The sequence below is a fragment of the Lasioglossum baleicum genome, chromosome 18 (genome assembly GCF_051020765.1).
Source record: "Lasioglossum baleicum chromosome 18, iyLasBale1, whole genome shotgun sequence".
Classification (NCBI taxonomy): Eukaryota; Metazoa; Arthropoda; class Insecta; order Hymenoptera; family Halictidae; genus Lasioglossum; species Lasioglossum baleicum.
In genome coordinates, this window is record NC_134946.1 from 9168099 (window position 1) to 9191841 (window position 23743).

Genomic DNA, 23743 nt, shown 5'->3' on the forward strand with positions numbered 1-23743 from the left:
TCGAACGAAGAAGTTGTGAGCAGCAACTTCTACTGCTGCTTTCATCATGCACCTAAATAAGTTCTTACTGCAAAAGTTATTCTTATTTAAAGGCTGACTGTATTCCAGAAGACAGACAATATATTATACTTTGTAGCCGATTATCGCGTTTCCCGACGTCCATCAGCGAGCGTAAATACACTCCCGTGGTAATTTGTAATTGATTGGACAGTCCTGATCGCGGTCGAAGGAAAACACCGTACGAGATTAAAAAGGGGACAACGGGCGCGCGGAGACGTTATAATTTAGAGCGATAGCATCGGGCCCAATAGCTTCGCGTTAATAAACGTTGCACGCCACCGTGTGCATCGATAACGGGAATCTAATGAGCGAGGGGGTTCGAGGGTTAAGTATTGCGCCGGGCAGAGACGCAAATACCGGGCCGGTTCAAACAGTATCAATGCTCGGCCGCGGTATAACTCTCGAGCGCTTTCATAAATCTCGGTAGCCGATTGTTAATTTCCAAGTAACAGTGCCGCGCGCAAGCGTAACTGCACCGCCATCTCCCCTCTGTTTTACGCGTGCACGGTATTTGCAGCTCATTAAAGAGCATCGACCGATGTATCGCACTTTTCGATACGCGTTTAACCCTTCGTGCCAACCCCCGAAAGCCTGCGAGACACCGATTTTACGGCTCCATATTGTCCGTTCGACGAATCGAGACTTCAGATTTACGAGCTCCTATGAAATCGTAAATTCGACGGCGCGTGCGCCCGCCATTGATAAAGAAGACGAGCGACGAAAACAAACGGTTCTATTCGGTGACGCCAGATTGAGACTTGTCTCCCCACTCTACCGTTCCCCTTCTACAACGTTATTCCTCCACGCTTCCACCACGAGCTGGTCACAACGTCATGTGACTAATCCAGTACTGACAGAGGGAGGGTAACTGTATTCCCCTCAATTTCACCAGTCTGGTGACACTGCCGCTACCCAGAGTCGTTAGATTAAGACCTGTGTCCCCACTCTACCCTTCCCCTTCTACGATGCTATTCCCCACAGTATCACGTGACGTATCCGGTTTTGGCAAAGAGAGGTAACTTTTCCCCCTCAAACCGAGAGTCAATTCCCCTGATCCGGCGACTATGGTACTATTCGAGGCAGCATATTCGATCGGTCCTCGGACAAATATTTCATTAAGCATCGAATAGCCCGGAGAACCGACGCTGGATCAACTGTGGCCAGAATTAGCTAATGGTCCACTTTATTCGCAACCGTGCACGCACGCTTGCGCCTCGAATGACCTCTTTCAAAGGTCTAGGTTAATAAAATTGCTCGCGGATTTTCGATAACAGGATTTATCGAGGAATTACTGGGATATCAAACGTCATTAAACTATCCTGTAGGAGTCTCGGTATTTTTGGGTATAAACGCTTTACGGGAATCGGGTTTCAAATCTATCCTGCTTGAATCATTTTCGCGGGATAATTAGGTCGTTTCAGCAGAGAAGAACTTTGTTTAGTTACAGCGAGGAGCGAAATTGAACCAATGTAAGCATTTTTTTGTGTTCATTAAAAACTTTAGGGGCACACGAATTTGCATTAAATTTGGACTTGAGAAACAATTAATAATCTAACTTGTATCTACTTTACTAGTTACAGTATTTATTTTCCTCAGTGAAACAGTCGAAAGTATGAAATATATTTAATATTTTATTCAAGAACTTTATAATATTTGACTAATTGTAGAATAAAATGTGGTGAGCCGGTTCACTGTTAAAATGATGTTCAAAGGGGAATAAAATATTATTCCACTGTACGAAACGAACAATTACGAATCTCATTCGAGTAAAATAAACATGTGTTCTATTTAATACCGCGACGGAGATTTCAAACGACTGTATCTCCCGCATAAACTGTGAACCAGAACGAATTTTTAGGAGCGCGACATCTGCCGAGCTAATAGCAGTTAAATATACAGCCCGCGGCGAAAAGATAGCGCACCCCATAAATTTAATGTTTCCATAATTTGCACGTAATAAAATCCACTCTTCGTGCTTAAAGATTTTAATTACGCCGCGTGATATACAACTATAAAAAACGTAGCATTCTCCTAGCATGAAGCTACCGTGAATGAGCATTTATGCAAATTGCATCAAATAAAATATAATATTATTTTTCGAATGTTATTCTTATAAAATCGAACAGATTAACATTTTTATGTGTACGCAGCCGTACATTCGCGCTCAATTTATTTCATTTATGGCAAAAATGAGTAGATAGAATTTAAAACCGTGGACCGATTAAAAGAGATCACGAATATTATTTTATCGAAATTATTACAGGAAGAATAACTGGTTTATTTCACTGCTGCGTGTTACAATTGATACTGGCGATTTTTAATTTACATGAGATATGCAGTCTAGTGATAACAATGTTTAACCATTAAAGGAAATATTTTTAACAAATTCGTTTCATTTTACTACGGCGATACGACAAATTAAATATTTATAATTATTAAGCTATTGCTAGTTTCTCTTCTTTTTCCGATAATTACTTTATTTATTTAATTTCTCTCCTGTTTGTAAATATATAATATTTTTCTCTTTTCTTTCTTAGTTTTCTTTCGCTTTACAGGATTCAATCCTCGTCTGGAAGAGAAGTGATAATAGCTGATTTAGCTTCTTTTCTTCCTTTGTTAGAAGCTTTCCTCTTTTCTTGTGATATTGGACTCGCATGAAATGGGGCTATAAAACCCAGATTACTGCGATCGTACGTCAAGTTCGCAACTTTTCTAAATCCTGAGGAACAACTCTTCATTAACCACAGAATTATATTTTTTCATTGGATAAGAAAATGTCCCCTTCCAGAATTTGTTCAATAATTATGTTAAGGTATAATCATTTCCGACATTTTTGGGATAATTTTTCAATTCGCCATATAATTATTCAAAGATCAATTTGTCTGGAATTTTGACTTACTCCACTTTCATAATCACCGGCACAATCGATTAGATAATCGAAGAAAAACAATTCATATTTCGGTCCATGTATTTCTGAAGATAAGCTATAGCGAGAAGAAACACTATACAGCAAATTCCCCGCGATTATCAAGTTTCACGACGTTCGGTAGGTGTAAATTCTCCATCGAGCATAAGACGAGAAATCCATTAAAACAGTATAGCTGTTTACGTTTGATCGTATCGGACACAGCGGTGCACGCGCAGCTCAGCGCCTGCCGTAAATGCATAAAATCCGCGGTCTAATAATTAAACTACTTGTACCGGAATTGATGCAACGGTGGAGAATCTCTGATACAGGTTGTTGTCGATGCAGGCAGCGGAATAACAAAAACGGGTCACAGGAGCGTGTATTATGGAGCCGAGGAAACAATCGCTTCGGTAACATAATTCCTAAAGGTATGTATAGTGCACGGCGTACGATATACATATGTAGACGTGCAGTGACTTGCGCAAGTATTCAAATGATCGCTATCAAAACATAGAACAACTAAAATATGCTGGCTTCAGATCTCGAAATAATATAACTACTATAAAATACAAGTATCAAAAATGTTCTATTTCTTCTGATTCTCTTGAGGTCATTTAAAGTAACTTTTTCTTTGCGAAAATGTTTTGCGCGGCTTTGTTCTCGAGTTATTAACACGGACCAATCAGAGTACGGCAACAGCTCAGCGACACGCCCCGCTGGGCGTGGTATTGGCATTGGCTGAGTCATAGCCGTGCTGTAATTGGTCCGTGTTTTTCGTTACTAACTCCTAAACAGCGCCGCTTAGAACATTTTCGCAAACGAAAAAGTTACTCCAAAAGAGCTCATGAATCACCCCTTTAAAGTACAACAGTTTTAGGATACCCAGAGCGCATCAAATTTGAGTGGAGTGAATTGAATGATATTTGTAAAAGTTATATAAAACATTTTATTGTTGTTTGTTCGAAACACTTGATATACATAATCTTGAGCCTTGTGTCTTATAATAGCTATAGTTAAGTGTAACTATTAGGTTGGCAACTAAATTCGCGTCCTTTTGTTTCGTAATTCTTTTATTGTATCATTATTGTAACCTCATTCAGTGACCGTTCCATTTGAAATTTATATCATTGGAAAGTCTCTGCCTTTTGCGATTAATTTGATATAAAATACTCGTGCTTGAAAAATATATGTAAATTACTTTGTTTGAGAAAATGTGGAGGTCACGAACTTAGTTGCCAACCTAATAGATTATTTTTCCGATGCTTTAACAGCGAGATTTCGAATACTTATGCGAGTCATTATATGTATGTACATAAAGCCGCGTAGTAGCAACACCACCTACTATATGGTGTTGGTAGTAGACGGTAGAGCTGTACAATAAAATGATAAAAAGCAAAGATAGTAGGTTTCTGCTAATAGAATGTTCTTTGGATAATTTTGATCTGCAGCAGGGCGGAGATACCTCGAATTTAATTAAAGGAGGAAAAATTTGAAAAGCGGCAGGCATAGTTCTTCGCCCCCCCCCCCCCCCCCCACTGAACCGTATGTTATACGTATGTACGTATATATCGTGGGGCGCATATTTTACCGTGCAACGAACTTCCCACTGAAAATCATTGCATTCATTGCAGCGTAATAACCCGTCACGAACTTTGAAATTTCAACGGACGCGAACGAACGCGAGCGCGTCGAGCTCATCGCGCGCGCGAAACCCCGAGTCTTCTATAGCAACTCTTTCAAAGGGGTTCGAAACCTATCGATCGCACTTGAAAATTCTTCGCCCGGCTTCGAGCACCGATTCATGCATTCGAACGCCGTCGGATCGAGACACTTCCCTATGAACTTTCCCACGTCGGAAACATGCAAAATCGTAGTTTCGTTTAGCCTGTTACCACCGCAGAAATATTCGGACGAGGCGTGACCGTCTCGAAATCTCTAGAAATTTCACACCAGCACAAAGTGGTTCGGGCGACCGATCTAGCAGTTCTTTTAGTAAAAAATGACTTGTCATCTACATTACTATCTAAATGTTTCGCCGAAAATGTCGATGGTAATAAAATTTCATAAAAATTATAATTAGGAGAAACATTTAAAAATGAACATTTCGTGAATTCTTTTGTAAACCCTGACGAACCTATTAGATATTTACTAAAAAAATTTCTTTTAAAATAAATAGCATTCTTTTACCTTGAAAATGCATACCACGAATTTAGAATTACAGTTCGTGATTTATTAAATACGTAATTCTTAATGGACTAATGAAAGTTGTCGAAGTTATTCCCCCTTTGACATGGAATATCTTTTGAATTCCAAATAGATCCGTATTTTTTCAAATTGGAATATTTTCAGTATACTTTTGCTTGTACGATGCCGCAATTACAGGAATTATAATTGTTTAAATTATCAAAGATAAGTACTTCAGTGGATGTTTATCGAATGTATACATATTGTTTCTAAATGCCTAAATATAATAGGATTTATTAAAAATTGTACAAGCATTTTCAAACTCCACATTTTATAAATACCATTATGGATTATTGTTTATTTTAAAACTAATCATGATGTTTCAGACAGTTCCCCGGTAAACAGTGTTTTTAACCAATTTGTTGATCGCGTTATACGCGAATCGACTGTAATCACTGCGATGCAGCGTTAAATCTGCAATTTTTATTAACCCCTTGCCTTACAATTGAATCCCAAGTTTTCAGATTAAAACAGATTATTCGATTCCGTTCGATGCTTTAAATACGCATCGGTGGAAAATAAAATAATTTTTATTGCTTTAAAAATAGTGTGCAATGATTAGTTTGTGAAATGTCATTTTAACCCCTTTCCCTACAATATCGTGTCTAACTCGTGACGTGAATTCTGAACAGAGTCTAATTATATTACTAATTTCCTTTAAACCTAAAAAAAATTCTACTTTGGTTTTGTTAATGTACAGCTATTGAAGAATATAAGAATACAGTAGATATAAAGTTCCCCTTTTTTTAGGAAATTACGCGAACTACAAAAAAGTTCTAATCACTGAAACCGTAAAGTAAATCGTAAGGAGAGGACATAGAAATTCTGTATAATCCAGCAAAAATAGAATTAAATTCGAACACACCCGGTGTCAGAATACTTTTGAACAATAGTTCTATCGAAAAGTGAAATAAAGGCGCCATCTTGGACGCGTTTGGACGAAAATCGAGGGATCGGCAATCGAGAAGGAATTTCTGGTCAGATCAAGAGATAAATCTCACAAACCTTGAGCGTGGACGACAGTGAACGAGGCGACGATACCAAAGAGGAGGACGTGACACCGCATTTTTCTCCTCTCGTTTCCGGTTTTGAGTCCGTGTCCTTCGTTCGATGTATCCAGTTTTGTTTCACTTTTGCACGGGAATCCAACGAGCGACCCCCTCTGTATGTTGATCTCGCTTCCTTGGTCTCGGTGTGAACGGAACAACAGAAAACAGCGACCGCGCACTCGATTTTAATCGCGTTTTCGGCGTGTATCGTGTATCGCGTATCGCGTGCCGGTTAATCGGTGGTATTTGTTTCCGCGTGGCCGTGGCTCGATCGTTTAACGTCACGAAAGATCCTGTATTCATTCATATCACTTGACGCTCACTTTCCGAAACACGGCCGTTTTCATTGTTTACGAATTCCTCGTGTTCGTCCCTTCTCCATTAGATACTACCCGGGAATCTGGTAGTCACATCTCACGGTTACTACTGGTCGTCCTGCTAGTGCACTTGGGCCCGGCTCTCTCGATCATTCTGTGAAACGAAATGATATTGTATTACGTTGTTGTATATGAATTTATATTACAATCTACAGGTGTATCGTAGAGGGAGTACCAAAAACGTCGGAAAACCTTCAAACGGGTTTCTGGGGTGGTTCCTGAGGTCATGTACAGCAACTTTTCCCATTGCGAAACTGTTCTCCACGGTTTCGTTCAAGAGTTATTAACGGAAAATCGCGGACCAATCAGAGCGCGTCTAGTTCGGCGGATTCCGGCTCGGCCAATGCCTGTGCCGCGCTCAACGGCGCCCGCCGCTCAGCGGATATTCGTCGCAGTAGACGCGCTCTGATTGGTCCGTGGAAAAATTATTTCAAATGATGTCAAAAATCACCCGTTTTAAGGAAGCTCGACATTTTTCGGACATACTGCATTAAGGCAGACATTTTTACCTTTTTACCTACAACCCTCTTGTAACACTGTACTTTGAAAATACAATTTCGATACAACATGATATAATATTGTAACACAGTTTCCACACAGCACGATTTAATAATCTTAAACGCAATTCTAATTGTGAATTTCTTTTAACACGGTTTCGATATACAACAGGGTGCAAAAATTATGACAATTCTCTCATATCACGATATGCTTATAACACGGTTTCCACATTGCACTGTTTATTAGACTTGCTTAACACACTTGCATTTCTACCGAGTTAATTTTGGTGTAACACGGCGTCGATACAATACTAAACGAATTAAAGACGATTCATACTATCCGCTCAGACACGGAACAGTTCCGTTCAGTACAATAATACTGTAATAATAGTTTTTTACAGAACGTTTGTCCGATCGGTGCTGACCGGAACCGTTCCGTGACACTGCCATAGACCATAGATGTACACCATTGTATACTCTAAGCAGAGATGGGCAGTATCTAAATACAAAATTATTCAAATACGTTCTAGATAAAATAACCTGTATCTTTTGCCTTGTAGTCGAAGTCGATTGCAGCGCCACAATGTATCTGTAACTTCATCTGTCGAGCGCTGCGCTTTGGAGAGTTTATTCATCTGTCTCTCCGACGATTTTCTGGTTATCTTCGACTTGTATTTGAGAGTCGAATACAGCGCCACGATGTATCTTACGGTTGTATCTGTCGTTAACTTGCTTGCAGAGTTATCCGTCAGATTTTATTTGAAGAAATAGATTCGTAATCATATGGATTATTTGAATCCCCAGATGTCGCGCGAGATTTATCCGTCATCTTGTATTCGTTATTTGAAGCTGGATTTAGCCAGACGATTTATTTGACGCTTGTATTTGTGACGAGTAACTGGAAGAGATGAAAATCACATGTAATCTTTATTTGATTTCAAATACACTGAGATCTTGATGCGACGTTGCCACGACGTAATACATATGTAATGTAATACGAGGAACGTATTTACATTTACAGTGACTTTCATTATTATTCCATATTCGGATACTCTAATAAGGACTATAACAATTGTTTAAACAAATACATTTGTATTATTTAAACGATTGGTTAAACAAACAATTTTTATTATTTAAACACATGTTTAAGCAAATAGAGTTCCATTATTTGGACGATTGTTTAAACAAGTACATTTGTATTATTTAAACGATTGTTTAATCAAACAAATTTTTATTATTTAAACACATGTTTAAACAAATAGATTTTTATTGTTTTGACGATTGTTTAAACAAATATATTTTATTATTTAAACAGATGTTTAAACAAATATCTGTTTATTATTTAAGCAATTGTTTAAACAAATAAATTTTTATTAAAAATATATATATAAATATGATTCCAATTAATAAAAAGCGTGTGTAAGTGATTCGGTAACTTCAGCCACCTGTCACGCCATTGTGTTGGTGAAATTTGTCACTGTCACAGGTAAGTTTTTATTTTATATTTATTTTCTCAGACATTGAAACATTACTGACAAAAGGAAAATTCAAAAATATTATTAGGTTGGAGAGAAAATTCTAGCGTATTTTAACTTTAACACTAATCCTACCAACAGCGGTCAAGATGACCAGTTCCAGATTTTTTATTTTACAATTAGGAAGTTAATAATACTGATTTCATAAGAAGCAATTGTATAGATATCTTTAGTAGTGCACATATTACAATAGGAGCCATACAAAGTCTAAATAAAATCAATCTTATCATTTTTATAAGGGAACATGTGTGTACCACTTACTTTTGAGGCTCGGTAGGTTTAGCGTTAAAGAAAACATTTGATTCAATTTATAAAAATACATGTTTAATATTATTCAATTATATAATTTTCATTATTTGTTACAATATGTAGTCATTTCTCAGATAACCTGTCAATTCCTGTTTTCCCATGACTCGCTAGTTAACATGTGTTTTTGATTTACAAGCAAAATTACCTGTTTATTTAAAATACGACATAGCTTTCCCTCCAACCTAATATATTCATGCTAAAAATCTTCCCGTTTATTGGACAATGCTTTTCACCAAGAAATTCTAATTTTTAGATGCAGCGAAGATATCCAAAACATCAGTTCATCAGAAAGAAAATAGTATTTCCATACAGATGTGGCTTACATTAGCGGAGGACCATGGAAAGAAACAAAACAGTTTCAAGAGATTTTTAATAATAAAATTAAAAATTTATATTTTATAATTATATAAATAAATATATTGTTATAAATATACATATACATATAGATAAGTATATTGTTACAAATATATTGTTATGTATTACTGTATACATATATTAGTGTTATACGTATATGCGCGATTGTATTGTATTATACTATGTACCTAATGTGTTTGTAATAAATGAAATTTTGATTCAATTTAAATTTTAAATTAAAATTAAATTTAAATATCCTATAAACGTCCTGTAAATGTCTTGTTAACACTTTATCTACCGGAAGCCTATTAATAGGATTTTCAATCATTGTGCTGTACCAAAAGAAAGCATAGAAATTTTCTTTTACATTGCAATCTTAAATGAAAGTATTATGATAGATGACGATATTGTGGGTGACTTGTTAGTTCTCAATAAAAATTGCTGTTGCCATTGAAGGTTCCATTAAAAAGTGTTTAGCCATGTCATAGATTTCTTAAAATTATGCAATAATCACCGGTTGGTAATGTGTTAACGTTCTGAATATGTCCAGCCGTACATCCAAATAACGTCTGTATGTCCCCAGATACGTTAAACGATTGTTTATAAACAGTTAAATTTTTATTATTTGATCAAATATGTAAACTAATAATATTTTATTACTTAAACGATTGTTAAAACAAATAAATATTTATTATTTAAACAATTTTCGTCATGTACAACAAACAAATATAAACAATTATCATGTTATTTGACGAGAGAATATTGTTTTAAATATTACTGACAAATATAAACTGAATTACTTTATTAATAACATATTATTTCTTTCTTTTACCAATTCCTTCCCTTACTTATGACTTGTATGTATTTAGTTAAATGCATCTATATGGTGTGAGGTACAAAATTAAATATTGACAATACTTCACAACTTTTACAATATTTCGTACATAACCGTGGTAACGTTTAACCTTCAAAAATAAGAAATTTTAGGAGCCTACAAGCTCCCCTTGTTCTATGAGCTCCACAGTTTTTAAACCGTTCATTTGCACATTTAGTATTACGATTTGGCAACGTCGCATCGAGAAATACTCGTCACGAATAAAAAAATTGAATAAAGCATCTTGCTACGTCGAGCTTCAAATACATCTGAAGGTTAAGATGAAATCGTCCCATTGAAATCTCACAAATACATTTCCAATAGCCAAAATCTGACGGATACAACCGCAAGATACATGGTGGCGCTGCTTCGACTCTCAAATAACTGTGAAAGATACACTGAAAATTCTCACGCTGTATCTTACGGATAGTGCCCAATAGTGCCTCTTGAATAACTTCTCGCCGCTAGAGGCGTTGAATACGCATACGCAATTACTTCGAGCTCAGATAACCTACAGATGTCAAATGAAATTTTTTGGAGAGTATCTTACAGATAAACTGTGTCGAATATGTATTTCAGGAAAATAACTACAGATAAAAGATAACTTTCATTTATCTTTTATTTGAAAATTTTAGATAAATTTTTGCCCATCTCTGCTATCGATACTAGTTTTAGACACCATGGAATAAAGAGAGATTTTTATATTCGCGCAGGTTATGTAGCATTTCTCAAATACGCGTTAGTTATATGTAATTCATATTGTCAAATTTTGTTAAATTTCGTTGAATCAAATTTCGTATTTTTCGACACTAGCTTCGCGACTTCTCAACAGACTACATACATATAAATAAGCACTTTGCATTAGAACTTTCAACAGTCATTTGGTAGACGAATCGTCAAATTGTAACACGTTATTCCTGAATATACTAGGACGGACACAGGTTATGTGGCAGTTACGTGGCATCAAAGCATTGTATCACGATCTTATTCTTAACTGGTCACTCAGAAGTGCATTCACCCTATGTGAAAAAAGAGTAAATGAATGAATTTGTGGGGAACGGTACAGGGGTTGAAATTAGTCTAACAAACAATGAATTCCGAGCTTCAGTTCTCCCACACCTGTCACACAACGCTCTCAAAACTTTTCGACAGACAAAAAAAGCTATATCACGCGATAAATCAACGCGATTCCGTTAGCACAACCCCACCGGCAAGCCTAAAGTTCCCTGTCCCACGCCAGTATTTCACTTTTCGGTGCCGGCGGAAACTTTTATGCAGATCCGCGAAGTTGTTTAAAGTCCCCCGTGGGGCGCAAACAAGAATACCTGTCACCTGTGGTCTCTGGCCAGGTTCCCGAAGATTTTTCCAATCGCGTCGAGAAGTATCGATGAAAGACGTAAACCACGAAAAGGAGACACACACGCGGAAAGTCACAGACAGAAAGGCAGACTGAGAGGGACAGAGAAAGATAGATAGATAGATAGAGAGAGAGAGAGAGAGAGAGAGAAAGTGGGGAAGAGAACAGAGGGAAGGGTGCAGAAAAGTTGGGCAGGTAAGCAAACCCAATGGAGTCAAAAAGTTAGGCGCCTCGCGGTGCCACCGATCTCCGGCTGCAGTCTTTCCGTTCGAGCGAACTTGCCCGGAACTCGAGAAGTTCGGTAAGTGAGTAAAGAACAAGGAGTCGAAAAGAGCTCGGGCCTAGAAGAGAAACGGATACTTCCTCTCTTCGCGGATGATGGGCGCGTCTCGCGCGTCATCGGTTGTTAAAACCGGGAACATAACCGGCGGACGATGAGAGGGAAGAAAGAGAGAAAGAGGGAGAGAAGAAACACCCGCTCTTTCGGTGCCCGATAAGCCCCCCGCGTTTCCTATCTTTCCGCGTCGGAGTTTTGCATTCTCTTTCACTTTCCGCTTCTTATCCGGCCGTCCCCGATCGCATAGAACACCACGGCGAAATATGCAAACGCCGTCCTGAAAAGGTGCGCCGACTTTTTGAACGATTTTATCGGCGATGATTGATGAACCCCGGACACGTAGGTACCTTTTCTACCTTCTTCTTCTTCTTCTTCTTCTTCTATGTAGCTTCTGGCCTCTACGTTCTTCTACGTTCGATTAGGGTATTGCTCTCTACGTGTCGTACCGTCGCGTACAAATCAAATAGCACTCGAGCTTGTGCTTCCTGTTGAGAGAGAGAGAGATATTTCTTGTCTCGCTCTGTCACTTTGCCTGCAACTTTCCTTTCGACCCACGCCATTGTCGCAAGCCATCCTAAATCCTCCTGCTACCCGCGTTCCTCCTGGCACTCTGGACCCGCGGCAAGGCATAATTGAATAAAACCGCTAAGTGATTAATTGCATGAACCATCGCGGCGCTCTTCCTTGCCAACTAACTTCGTGCTCGACTTTAAAGGACGTTTACTGGCCCCGTGTTGCTTTTTATGTGACATCGGCCTACAAATCGCCGGCAATTCCACAGGACTTCATGCTGAAATTTGGTGATCAATGAGGGTTCGAGAGATTGTGGTGGTTGTAGGGAAAGTCATCAAATTCATTTGGGACTTTGAAGGTTTGAATATATTATAGAATCCACTCAAGGGCGAATCATGTTTGTTCAAATCAACTGTCGGGTCATCTTCATTTTCGTGCTTCCATATTTCCTTTTAAACCTAAGTGCCCTTGTCATAAAATAGCATCTTGCACCTTCAAATAATATGCGAAATGTTCATTTTTAAATGCTTCTTCTAATTGTAATTTTGATTAAATTTCATTAATATCGACATTTTCGGCATTGCTAAACATTAGAAAGTAATGTATGTAGATGCATTAAATACCATTAGGTACCGCTATGAAATAAACTATCTGGATCAGCTGCTCGGACCACTGTGAGTCGCCCGGACACAATCTCGGCCACCCCACTCAAAGACTATTTTATTTCCCGTTATCCAGAGGCTCGAGATCATTCCACGTTACCCGGCAAATATTTACGAAATGGATTACCTTGTTGAACGAACACGTAAACAATACTTGACCAATATTATGGTCCGCGAGCCGGTACATGTAAATCACAATGGGTTTATACGGTGTAGCGCTATACCTATGTATAACTCCCGCCCGTGTTGTATATAGGTAATCACTTAGAATGCAGTAATGTATATCTAACCCGGTTCGCCGTCGACGGAATTTAAATTTTGATTCCGGGGTTGTTACTGTGACGCTTCCTAGGCAAAGAGAGAGGAGGTTCATTTGCAGCGGCGCGGCGTGGCAGCCCAAAGGCTGACTGATTAGACTGCCATGGACGTTACCGTTTTTCATTCTTTGGAATGTTTACCACGTCTTCGAAACGACGCAAGGGGAACGGTATTTTGACATGCCAAGTCCTTTCTGCAATTGGAAACTCTGACAAAAGTTCCAAGTGAGAAAAGTTTTTAATGAGGTTTCCCTGTCTCTTGCGAGGTAATAGGAGCTCGGGAGATATCGTAAGCGCGATTATGTACAGTGAATAGCAAAAACGCTCGTACCCTCTTCGTTCCTCACTGAATCTCCGCCGTACGTTTTCGGGGAATTGTTAATAAGATTTTTAATAACTGTATTTTATCAAGAAGAAGTTTAGAAAATTTTTTGATTAGTTGAGAGTACTTTCTAGGTTTGAAATTGTTACTGCCATTGAAAAATTTATTAAGAAATCCATAAATGTGTGGCATAGGTATCAACATAGTAATAATAATCGGTAGGTAATACGTTAACAGGAATATATGAACGAAACAATACGACACTTTGCATATTCATACAGAATTCATATTGAAAATGAATTAACAATTGTATTCGATATTTGAATTTAAAAGAGAATATACATATACGTTTAAATTTGAACAGGAGAAAATTACATACGTTGTACTTTTAATTTGAAAGTTCGGACTGACACTCACATTTTATCAGAATACTCGTACTTCTTCATTGTTATTTTAAACGTCATACTTTATAATACAATTTCATATGAACGTCTTTTTCCCTCGGTACTAAATCGTTCATGTGACTCGGTTAAACGAGATCAGTTAATTATTTCTCTTATTTACTATTGTATGGAAAGACATTTCAAATCTTAATGAGATTTCAAGATCATTGGTATTTTTTATAGGAAACCTTATATTTTTTTCTTTCATGTTCTTATCGACCATAAAAAGACCAGTCGAATGAGTATAATAGCCACACCATAATAGCGCTATACTATTACCACATTATCGTAATGGTATGGTTATTATAGTTGTTGGATTCGCCTTTTTATGCTCTATAAGAATACCAAATGAAAAACATAGGGTTCCATTTAAGAGACTATCGATGACCTTGAAACCTCGTTAGCAAACGATTATGTACCAGGAAACATTGTTTCTGCGATTATATGTGTACGTCGAACTAGTGTAACTTGGATGGATATTCGTGTGATCTTTTTTAGCTGGGACACCCAGTACGTTTCTTGAGCATTATTATTACCCCTTACTCCTAAATTAATATAATTGATAACGGATAGTTTGAAGATCGGAAGGAAACTTCGGCGATAAATGATTAAAGAACGCAAATAGAAGGAAGTCGAAACGCAATTATCAGAGTACTTTTACACAACCTTGTCCGTCTATTTAGGGGATATGCTACTGTGATTGCCACTGAACCATTAAAGTTATTTTTCCAGATAAAATATTCAAGCTACAGATTTGAAACCTTGTGGGTTTATTAAAGACCGTTTCCGAAGCATGCTAAATTTGTCCAAGTTAAAAATAATGTATTCCTTTAAAGGTACAGCAGATTTTACTCAACAGTGAAACGCATGTTCTACTGTCGTGTTCGAATATAAATATTGGGTTGTAACATCGTTCTGTTGCCAATATATTTAACAATTAGTATACAGGGTGAACCACGAATCGTGATCAGTAGAGATTACTCTGTTATTAGCAATCTGATCGAAAATGTTTTTATCAGCATTTGCATGGTTTCAAGAGAGTTTTAACGTGATTATAAAACATTTGTCATCAACTCTTTTTTTAAATGTTTTTTCAAGGTCACCTTGAATTTTTTGCAAACAATTATATAATTTTTTTACGCCTATCTGTTAGAGGATTTCCAGGCGAATTCGGAAACGTATCATAACATTAGAAAATTTGCAAAAATGATTGCAAAAAATTGCTTTTTTAATTTCTTTTGTATAAAAAATTTGCTTTAATCACATGAAAGTTCTTTTGAAACCTACGTAGGTTAGGTTTGATTAGGTTTCAAAAGAACTTTTACGTGATTATAGCAAATTTTTTGTACAAAAAAAATTAAAAAAGCTTTTCTTGCAATTTTTTAAATGGTATGATACGTTTAAGAATTCGCCTTGAAATCCTCTAACAGATAGGCGTAAAGATTATATGTCTATTTGCAAAAAATTCAAGGTGACCTTGAAAAAACATTTAAAAAGAGTTGACGAAAAATTTTTTGTAATCACGTTAAAGCTCTCTTGAAACCATGCAAAAGCTGATAAAAACATTTTCGATCGGACTGCTAATAACAGAGTAATCTCTACTCATCACATTCGTGGTTCAACAATTTAACAATTTAGTTGTGACTCGTTACAAATGTAGATAATTGGAATTAAACAAAAACTTATTGTAATAAACGAAAATTAAAACTTATTATGACAATATATATTCTTTAAATTTTAACAACTTGCACATTTGTTAATTCATTTTTAATATAAATCCTACAAATGGATATGTGCAGTGCCTTAATTATTATTTTCCCCAGCACCGTATATGCCTTTTAAATCTTCATAATTTATTACAAAACTACCATATGATACAGTGATGTTCTTAAATTCTTTTAATCCAGTTTAATCCAGATGCTTTAAATTGCAACTCGGTTTTGTCATAAATGCGTAAAATCCGCAGTCTATTATTTACCAATCGCAATTTATTACCAACCGAATGCGTTTAAATCGTTTAATTTCAAGCAATAATAAGTGGAAACCATTATATTATCGAGAATAAATATTAAAAGTAGCAAACGACCAAGAGAAAGAACGGAAAGGTAACCAACTGCGAAACATAAAATTATAACAATGTGTTCCTTGGCCGAACCATTCGCGTGCACTAGTCGACAGAATACACGGTCAAAATAAAGAAAAATCCTTTAAGAAATAAAGAAAATGCATTTACACAGCAAGTATTGGGTTGGCAAATAAGTTCGTTCGGTTTTTGTGATTTATTCCAGTGTAAAAAACCGAACGAACTTATTTGCCAACCCATTAAATTTCATTAACGCAAAACTGTAAGGTTGTAATATAAGTATGATACGCGTTCGACTACAAGTAGTCAAGAACAATATTTTTTTAATAAATGTACAAAATCCGCAGTTTACTTATGATCTATTATAAGTTCATATTAGCTGTGACCAGCGCGAGATTAAGAAGCCACTTGTAGAGCTGCCAATAAAAGAGTCGCTTTATGAAAAGAAGAAACTGATTATAATGAAGAAATATCGAGTACAGCGGAACTGTACATTACGATCCAATATTTCGCTCTACTTAATGCTCCTTTGTGCCACGATTTAATAAACATCATTGCCCCTTCCCCCTTTCCACTGTTAATTCTAAACAAATACTCTTTAATATTTCAATTTTATCGTTCGCGCGCAGATTTTTATGGTCTTTCACGGCTCTATATCACGAACTAGTCGAACCCTCGTGAATAAAAACTGATAAATTCAAGATCCACTTTATCACTGTTTTCGAATTACACCCAAAGGATAAATGTTCGGCAATTTCGCCTCTTTTTCAGCCTGGCGCCAATAAAAAACAACCGGCCGACAAAATATAATTCAACGGCGCAAAGATCCGAGAGAGAGAGAGAGAGAGAGAGAGAGAGAGAGAGAGAGAGAGAGAGATACGTGGTAATTCGATTCGCCGTAACGTTCGCGAGTTTTGAAAAATTTTTATTCCATTGGTTTAAAATGTTTAAACTCTTCACGCTCGTCGGACGGAAAATTAAATACACGCCCCCGTTATTCATCCATGTTATACATATAGAACATTCATTTAGAATCATGAGCACACCAGTCCCAGAAATATGTATAAGTGCATTATGGCGGTATGGAAGAAAGGCAGAGAGACAGAGAGAGTGAGAGAGAGAGGAAGAGGAAGAGAGGAAGTGGACGAGGAAGAGGGAGAAGAAGAGGAAGATGAAGAAGAAGAGGAAGAGGAAAAGGAAGAGGGCGAGAGAGAGCGAGCGAGAGTGGGAGAGGCAGAGGATGAGAGAGTGGCAGAGGGCGAGGGAGAGGGAGAGAGTGTTGGAGAGGAAGATGCCGAGAGAGTGGGAGAGGGAGAGAGAGTGAGAGAGGGAGGGAGAAAGAATGGGAGAGGGGGAGAGGGAGAGAGGGGGGGAGAGAGAGGGAGATAGAGAGGGAGAGAGACAGGCGAGTAAGGAGTCTGGACGTTGTTCTGTACATTGATCGATATTTCATAACATATTTAGCCGGCTAAATTAATAGACGCGGCTCGGCGCCGCGTCGTCGGCTCCGAGAAGATTGAATTTTAAAACTTTCACTCACGGCCACTATACCTGAATGACCCGCTCCACTGTACGACAAATTAGTTTCCGGTTCTGCGCGAACGAAACCGCAAGTATTCCGAATCTCGCGCGAATTTTCAATATTCGCCCGCCGATTAACGAACCACGGTGTCCGCAAAATCACGAATACCAAATTTTGTAGATTATACATACATTTATGAACTATTCCCTAATTTTCTTTTCCGGGACTGCCAATGATAACCCGAATTATTAGACTGTTTTTTTTAACGAACAAACGTCACAGAAATTTCTTATCAGTACTCTGCGGATTGTATGCATTTATGCCAAATTGTGAAGATGTTAGACAAAATTAAGATATTGTTACATTCTTTGCAATTTAGAACAATTATTAAAAATATTAATATTAATATATTATTACTTAATTTAATCTGATTGAATAAACTGGAAGTAGTTAGTGTGTTGAAAAATTGTTCTTTATGGGGGAAAAATAGCTAAATTGATCACAACAAAAGATTATAACGTTAGACGTACCATCACATTGAAAAAATTCATAAGAATGATTAAATTTTGCAACGTTGAGAATGTCCCGTTAAAACACGTTTTATAAAAAATATATAACTCATATAACTTTAATTGTTTCTACTTAAAAAAAAATGATTTCAGTGCTTCAAATATCAATACATGTGTGTTTAAAATATTAATGCTAAATATCGAATAGTTCTTCTGAAAAATTCCTAAAATATCAAAAACAAAGGCAGGTCCAGTTTCGTTGAACTTCCAAAAAAAAATATCTTGTATATTTCAACTACCCATAAATACATGTGCAAAATCCTAACGCAAAAGGCATAACAGTTCTTCCGAAAATGATTCCTAGTGAGAAACAACACAGGGAATTCTCGTAGCTCGTTTCACTGTGGTTTAATTTTTGGGATGGGGAAAAGGAGTTTCGCGAAAAGGAGCGGGTTTCGATGGAAATCGATGAAAGGGTTTGCAATAAGACGACGCGTTTGTAAACGTTCGCGGTTAATAAGTTGTTGGGAACCGGAGTGGTTCCCCTCGCCGTTGAATAACCCGGGAAACGTCGGTGAACAGAGTCCCTCTGGGCAGCTAGCCGTATTAGCAAATTCGATTTCGCGCTGTAACTTTCGTCGATGGAACACGAACTAGTGGGATAATGCAAACGATGCCGATGTCGCCCTTTAATAAGGTTTTTCGCCCCCGGGAAACCGACTCCGAGACCCTTGGATTCCACTTATGACGTTTCTCACTTCGACGAAATAGAAAACGAGCTAACGGATTTCCCGTTTTCGCGGATTCTCGCTTGCAAAGATCTTGCATACTCTCGAACAGAAAATCTTACTCCCAACAAAACCCTTTGCGACAAGTTTCAAGTCGGTATCTAAGGGTAGTCATAGGCTGAACACGGTTTAACGAATACATAATTTATTTCTTCTATTCTGCTCGACGAAAAATTACGAAAAAAAGCATGAACATATTATCTGATGGTGTGCACAACTGTGATTTTCTTCCGAATTTTCCGAAAGTTCTGTCGTATTTTAAAGAAAACATTTGAATCAATTCATAACAATATATGTTAATTAATATTATTCAATGACGTGTTTTTGATTTACAAGCAAAATTACCTGCTTATTTAAAATACGGCAGAATTTTCCTTCCAACATAATTGTATAAGCGTGATCATCTGTTAAGCTTAAAACAATGGACAAAATAAAAGAATTTCGGAAAGTAGTTGCATTACACTTCCGACTTCTTAAAATCACAAAATAAAATTTTCACCCTGCTATTTACAATTGGGTAGAGCATTTTTATTTTCGAAGATTCACGGGCTAGTCATCATTGTGCATCCGTATCAAAGCGCATAGTGTGCGAATATGTAGGCGTCGATACGAAATACGATGTGTGGCGATCATGGCGAACGGTATGCGATGCCCGGAAAATTGTCGAAAATTCCATTGGCGAATGCGAGGGTGTGTCGGCCGGACATTCGCCGCATATTTTAACGCGGAGGAGAACACGCGGAGAGTTTCGGTGACAAATCTGTCCGGCGGCGGGAACGACCGGGACGAATTGCTGTTTCTTCAGTGGAACAGGTTGCCCTTTCTTCCCCCGAAAGAAGCATGGAACTTTCTTGGGGGAACCAATAAATTCATTGGTTTCTACTTTCCGGGAGGGGTGGGAGAATGTAAACCCTTCTTCGGCGGCCGTTCCGCGGGCTTCGGACCAGTAAAACTCGTCCGAGCCGAAACGTGAGGAGACGTACAAGTAAATTCGATTTAATAGCGGCGAACTTGGATCATAGATTATGGATAAAGCCGAGTAAGTTTTTCCTCCATGGGAAGTTCGCAACGGGCCGAGCAAAAACCTCGAGTTAAGGGAGTGTTCTGCTTTTGAGTGCCATTTTTTCACCGGTTTTAGGAATTTTTTCTGGGAGAACCGTTAAGCGTATTGCATTAGGATTTTGCACGTATGTTCACGAGTATCTGAAATACGTATGTGATTTTTCTAAGGTAAAAATAATCAAAGTTACACGAGTTATATATTCCATCTCTTAAAGCTGATTTAGAAAATTTTTAATTCGCATAAACATCCACAGTCTAATAATCCATTTGTGTTTATCATCCTGTGCAAAACTAAATAATTTAAAAGGAGTGTTAAATAAAATATCTTTTCGTTGTGGAAGAAAATAGGCGGTCGTGCTAATCGAATTCGCTAATTTTCGCGAGCCTCGTCCGCGGCTGCACGCGTTATTTGTGAAAGCGGAGCTTCGATGGGATGAATTTCGCGAATCGGCCCCGATAATTTGTCCAATAATATTTGGTTACTGCGTGAATAAATTAGGTACCGTACATTTCGCGACTCATTACATTTTCATCGCGTAGTAATATCAATTGCGTTTCTATCTTCGCTGGACTCGTCGTCGCTTCGATCCAGAGAGAGCCTATTAATATTTCCTATTTAATCACCGGGAAACCTATCAGCCGGCCTCGCCGTAATCATTTTTGCGGGAAAAGAAACGGTCAATGCGTACGCTCTGCGAACTTGCGGACGGAGGAGAGAAAATTTATAATCGTTAAAAGTTACCCGGACTCGCTACAGTACGCTCATTCGAGGAACTTTTGTTCGAGAATATCCAGCCGAGAACTTTTCGAAATTCGTTTCCCGGCGAAATCGTGGCCCGATGCTCCGGAAAATACACTGCATAAGTGTCTGGCCACTCGGAGATTTTTAGATGAATTGATCTATTGTATGTACAGCAAGTTCAAAAAATATTTCAAAGTTCCCATTCTCGGGAAATCGATAATGTTTAACCTGTTGTAATTTCGTCAAAAATAATCGTAGATCAACAAATCTGGTCTCATTTTAAAGCTTGAAGACTCTACTTTTGCACGCCCTTCTTCATTTTCTTGTACGATAGCTTTGCAAAATCTAGTGGGCGAGAACCTGAAGTTCCTTTTTCTTAAAGATACTATGAATTGAAAACTCTGTCACAATTTAAACAAATGTTTTCCGTGAATAAATCTTCCACAGATTTGAAGATTGAAGTCTGCTCGAAAATTGATGTACTGTTTTTTTCTCACTGTTTTATACAGCAAAAGTGGAGAACAAGTTTTGTCATTTTTGGCAATACTAAAGATTTTTTATTTCGTTATGAAGGTAAGGCTTCAATCTTTAAATCCTCGGAAGATTCATTGACGAACAAAATTTTTCAATGTTTTTAGAGCCGACGGAATTTGTGTAATTTTCCATTAAAAATATGTCCTGAATTTTTTACCTGCTGTATCGTGCACAAATAGTCTAGGAAGTTTAAAATGTGTCCAGATTTATTGTAAATTTCTCGAGAAATACTTTTTGAATTTTCGCTTTGTATCCAACAGTTTCCAAAATCTGCCATATTATATAACCATATATGTAGAAGCGTAAATCTTTTTTCCATCCCCGACCATGACTGTGTTCCATCTTTTCTTCCATTGCACACATTCCCGAGTAAATTCCATTCGATCGTTGATATGTTTCTGCATTAAAGATGGTCCTATTTCCAATTTTCTTCCACGAATGTTCTCAGATTGTTGCAAAATGCGTTACACGTTAGCTGATGCACCTGTTTCCCGTGCAACTCGACGCGTTAACGTAGAATTCTTCGCAACTTTTAAAACTGCCCGCACTGCGCGATCACTCATGGTCCCTGGACGATCTCTTGCACCTTCTTTCTACCATAATCTCCAGGATTTTGTAACACATTTCTAATTACGGGTTTCCAGCTATGTATTCATTTTGAAACTTTCGGTCAACTTGTGTAACTTCTTTTCCGAAGTTCACGGTCCTTTTCATCTCTGTCACACTATTTTTTATTAACCAATTGTTTAATACACTATTGATGAAACACACAGTTACTCACAATTTTATTTCAACTGAATCCGTCCTGTCTTTCGGACATCGATTTAAACATGAAGCATATCATTTTGTTGTACGAAATCAATTTTTATATCATGGACATTTGCATTTTTATATCCTTTAACTGATCTGGTAGTTTATAACATATTTTTGTGAAGCATATCCTATCATTTTGTCGTACGAAATCAGTTTTTGTTTTATAGACGTTTGTGTTTTTATATCTTTTTAGTTGATCTAGTTGTTCACAATATATTTTTATCTGTAAGTTGCAGCGTGTTTAAAACCAGGAAATTTCCTGATAGTTTGCAACAAATTGCATTAGAATGTTTAGTAGAATATCAGTGTACTTCAAAAAGATTTGAGCATGTGAGAAGATGTAGAAAACTGACGAACCAGAAAATGAAGCAAGAAGGCGTGGGAAGAAAAACATCTGGTAAAGAAATTATAAAATTCATTTATAAAATAACCTACCAAATGAATGAAAAAGGGAATCAATTTTCATTTGTTGTATTCGGGGTAGAAGATTCCTCGTGAAGATCCACAGCGTAAATTATTGAGAATGTATGGGGTACCGCTGCGAAACAATTCGATTCGTTACAAGAACTGAAAATTGTTATTCAAGAAGGGTGGTACATACTCGATTTCTATAAAATTTATAAGAAAGACCATACAGAAGCTTACGAAAAAGGATATAGAAACTAGCAGAGAGAAAAGAAAAATGAACGGGGTAGTGAAGCATGAATAAAACATTTGTTTTTGAATGAGATTATCATTTTTCTTCGCCATGACCTATCATTCTGTCGTACCTCTTTCCAACGTAAACGAATATAATTCCCATAGGACAACGTGAACCTGAGTATGTTGTAAAGAAGCGATAATGCTCTTTATTATTGCATACAGCATTAAACCAAAGGGAACCATTTCTTTAGAAAATAATAATTATCTATGTGACATTGATTCGAGCTTAGGAAACGACCAATATTTCCATTTTGTTGCTTTCTATTTAGTTATGTCACGCTCACACTGATCATTAGACTGCAGATCTTCATGCAAAATCACATTTTCTGCACTAATTACAGGACATAGGGGCCAAATATGCATTTCGTTTTTCGCTATAAAATTTAAATTCTAACTTCTAACTCTAATTTCTTTCAATGTTGCTACTGTGTTTTATGTTTCACCTACACATTTTCTTCATAAATGCATAAAATCCATAGTCTACTGATCATCGGTGTTAGCTGATCAGTTCGGATAATCGAGGTTCTCCTATATCGCGAATTAAACGCGTGAACGCGATCCAAATGGTATCGTGTTTGGAGTCGTTTGAATCGGGAAAATGTCACAAATAATGTCAATATCAGCGCCATTACTTGAAAGACACACGGTGAAACCATTAATCAGACAATCGTTATGTATATGCTTGCTGGGACAGTTAGTATTTCGGTGCGAAATCGAGCCTGGAATAAAGTACTAGTATATACTAGTATCGAGTTAAAAATCGAAAAGCTCCTCGAGTGAAAACCTGTCGTCACAAGCAACGATGTCCCTGGTAAGTATCCATCCAATTC

At 37.3% G+C, this 23743-nt stretch overlaps 1 protein-coding gene across 3 annotated transcripts in view; it reads right to left on the reverse strand.

The window, feature by feature from the left end:
• LOC143218078 (nephrin) overlaps nucleotides 1-23743 on the reverse strand; it is a 314437-nt gene that overhangs the window by 287390 nt on the left and 3304 nt on the right. For all 3 annotated transcript variants that reach the window (XM_076443052.1, XM_076443051.1, XM_076443053.1), the window contains exon 2: nucleotides 6218-6732. In XM_076443052.1, coding sequence (XP_076299167.1) covers nucleotides 6218-6278 — 61 coding nt within the window. In that variant the 5' untranslated portion in view covers nucleotides 6279-6732. The remainder of the gene's footprint in view (nucleotides 1-6217; nucleotides 6733-23743) is intronic.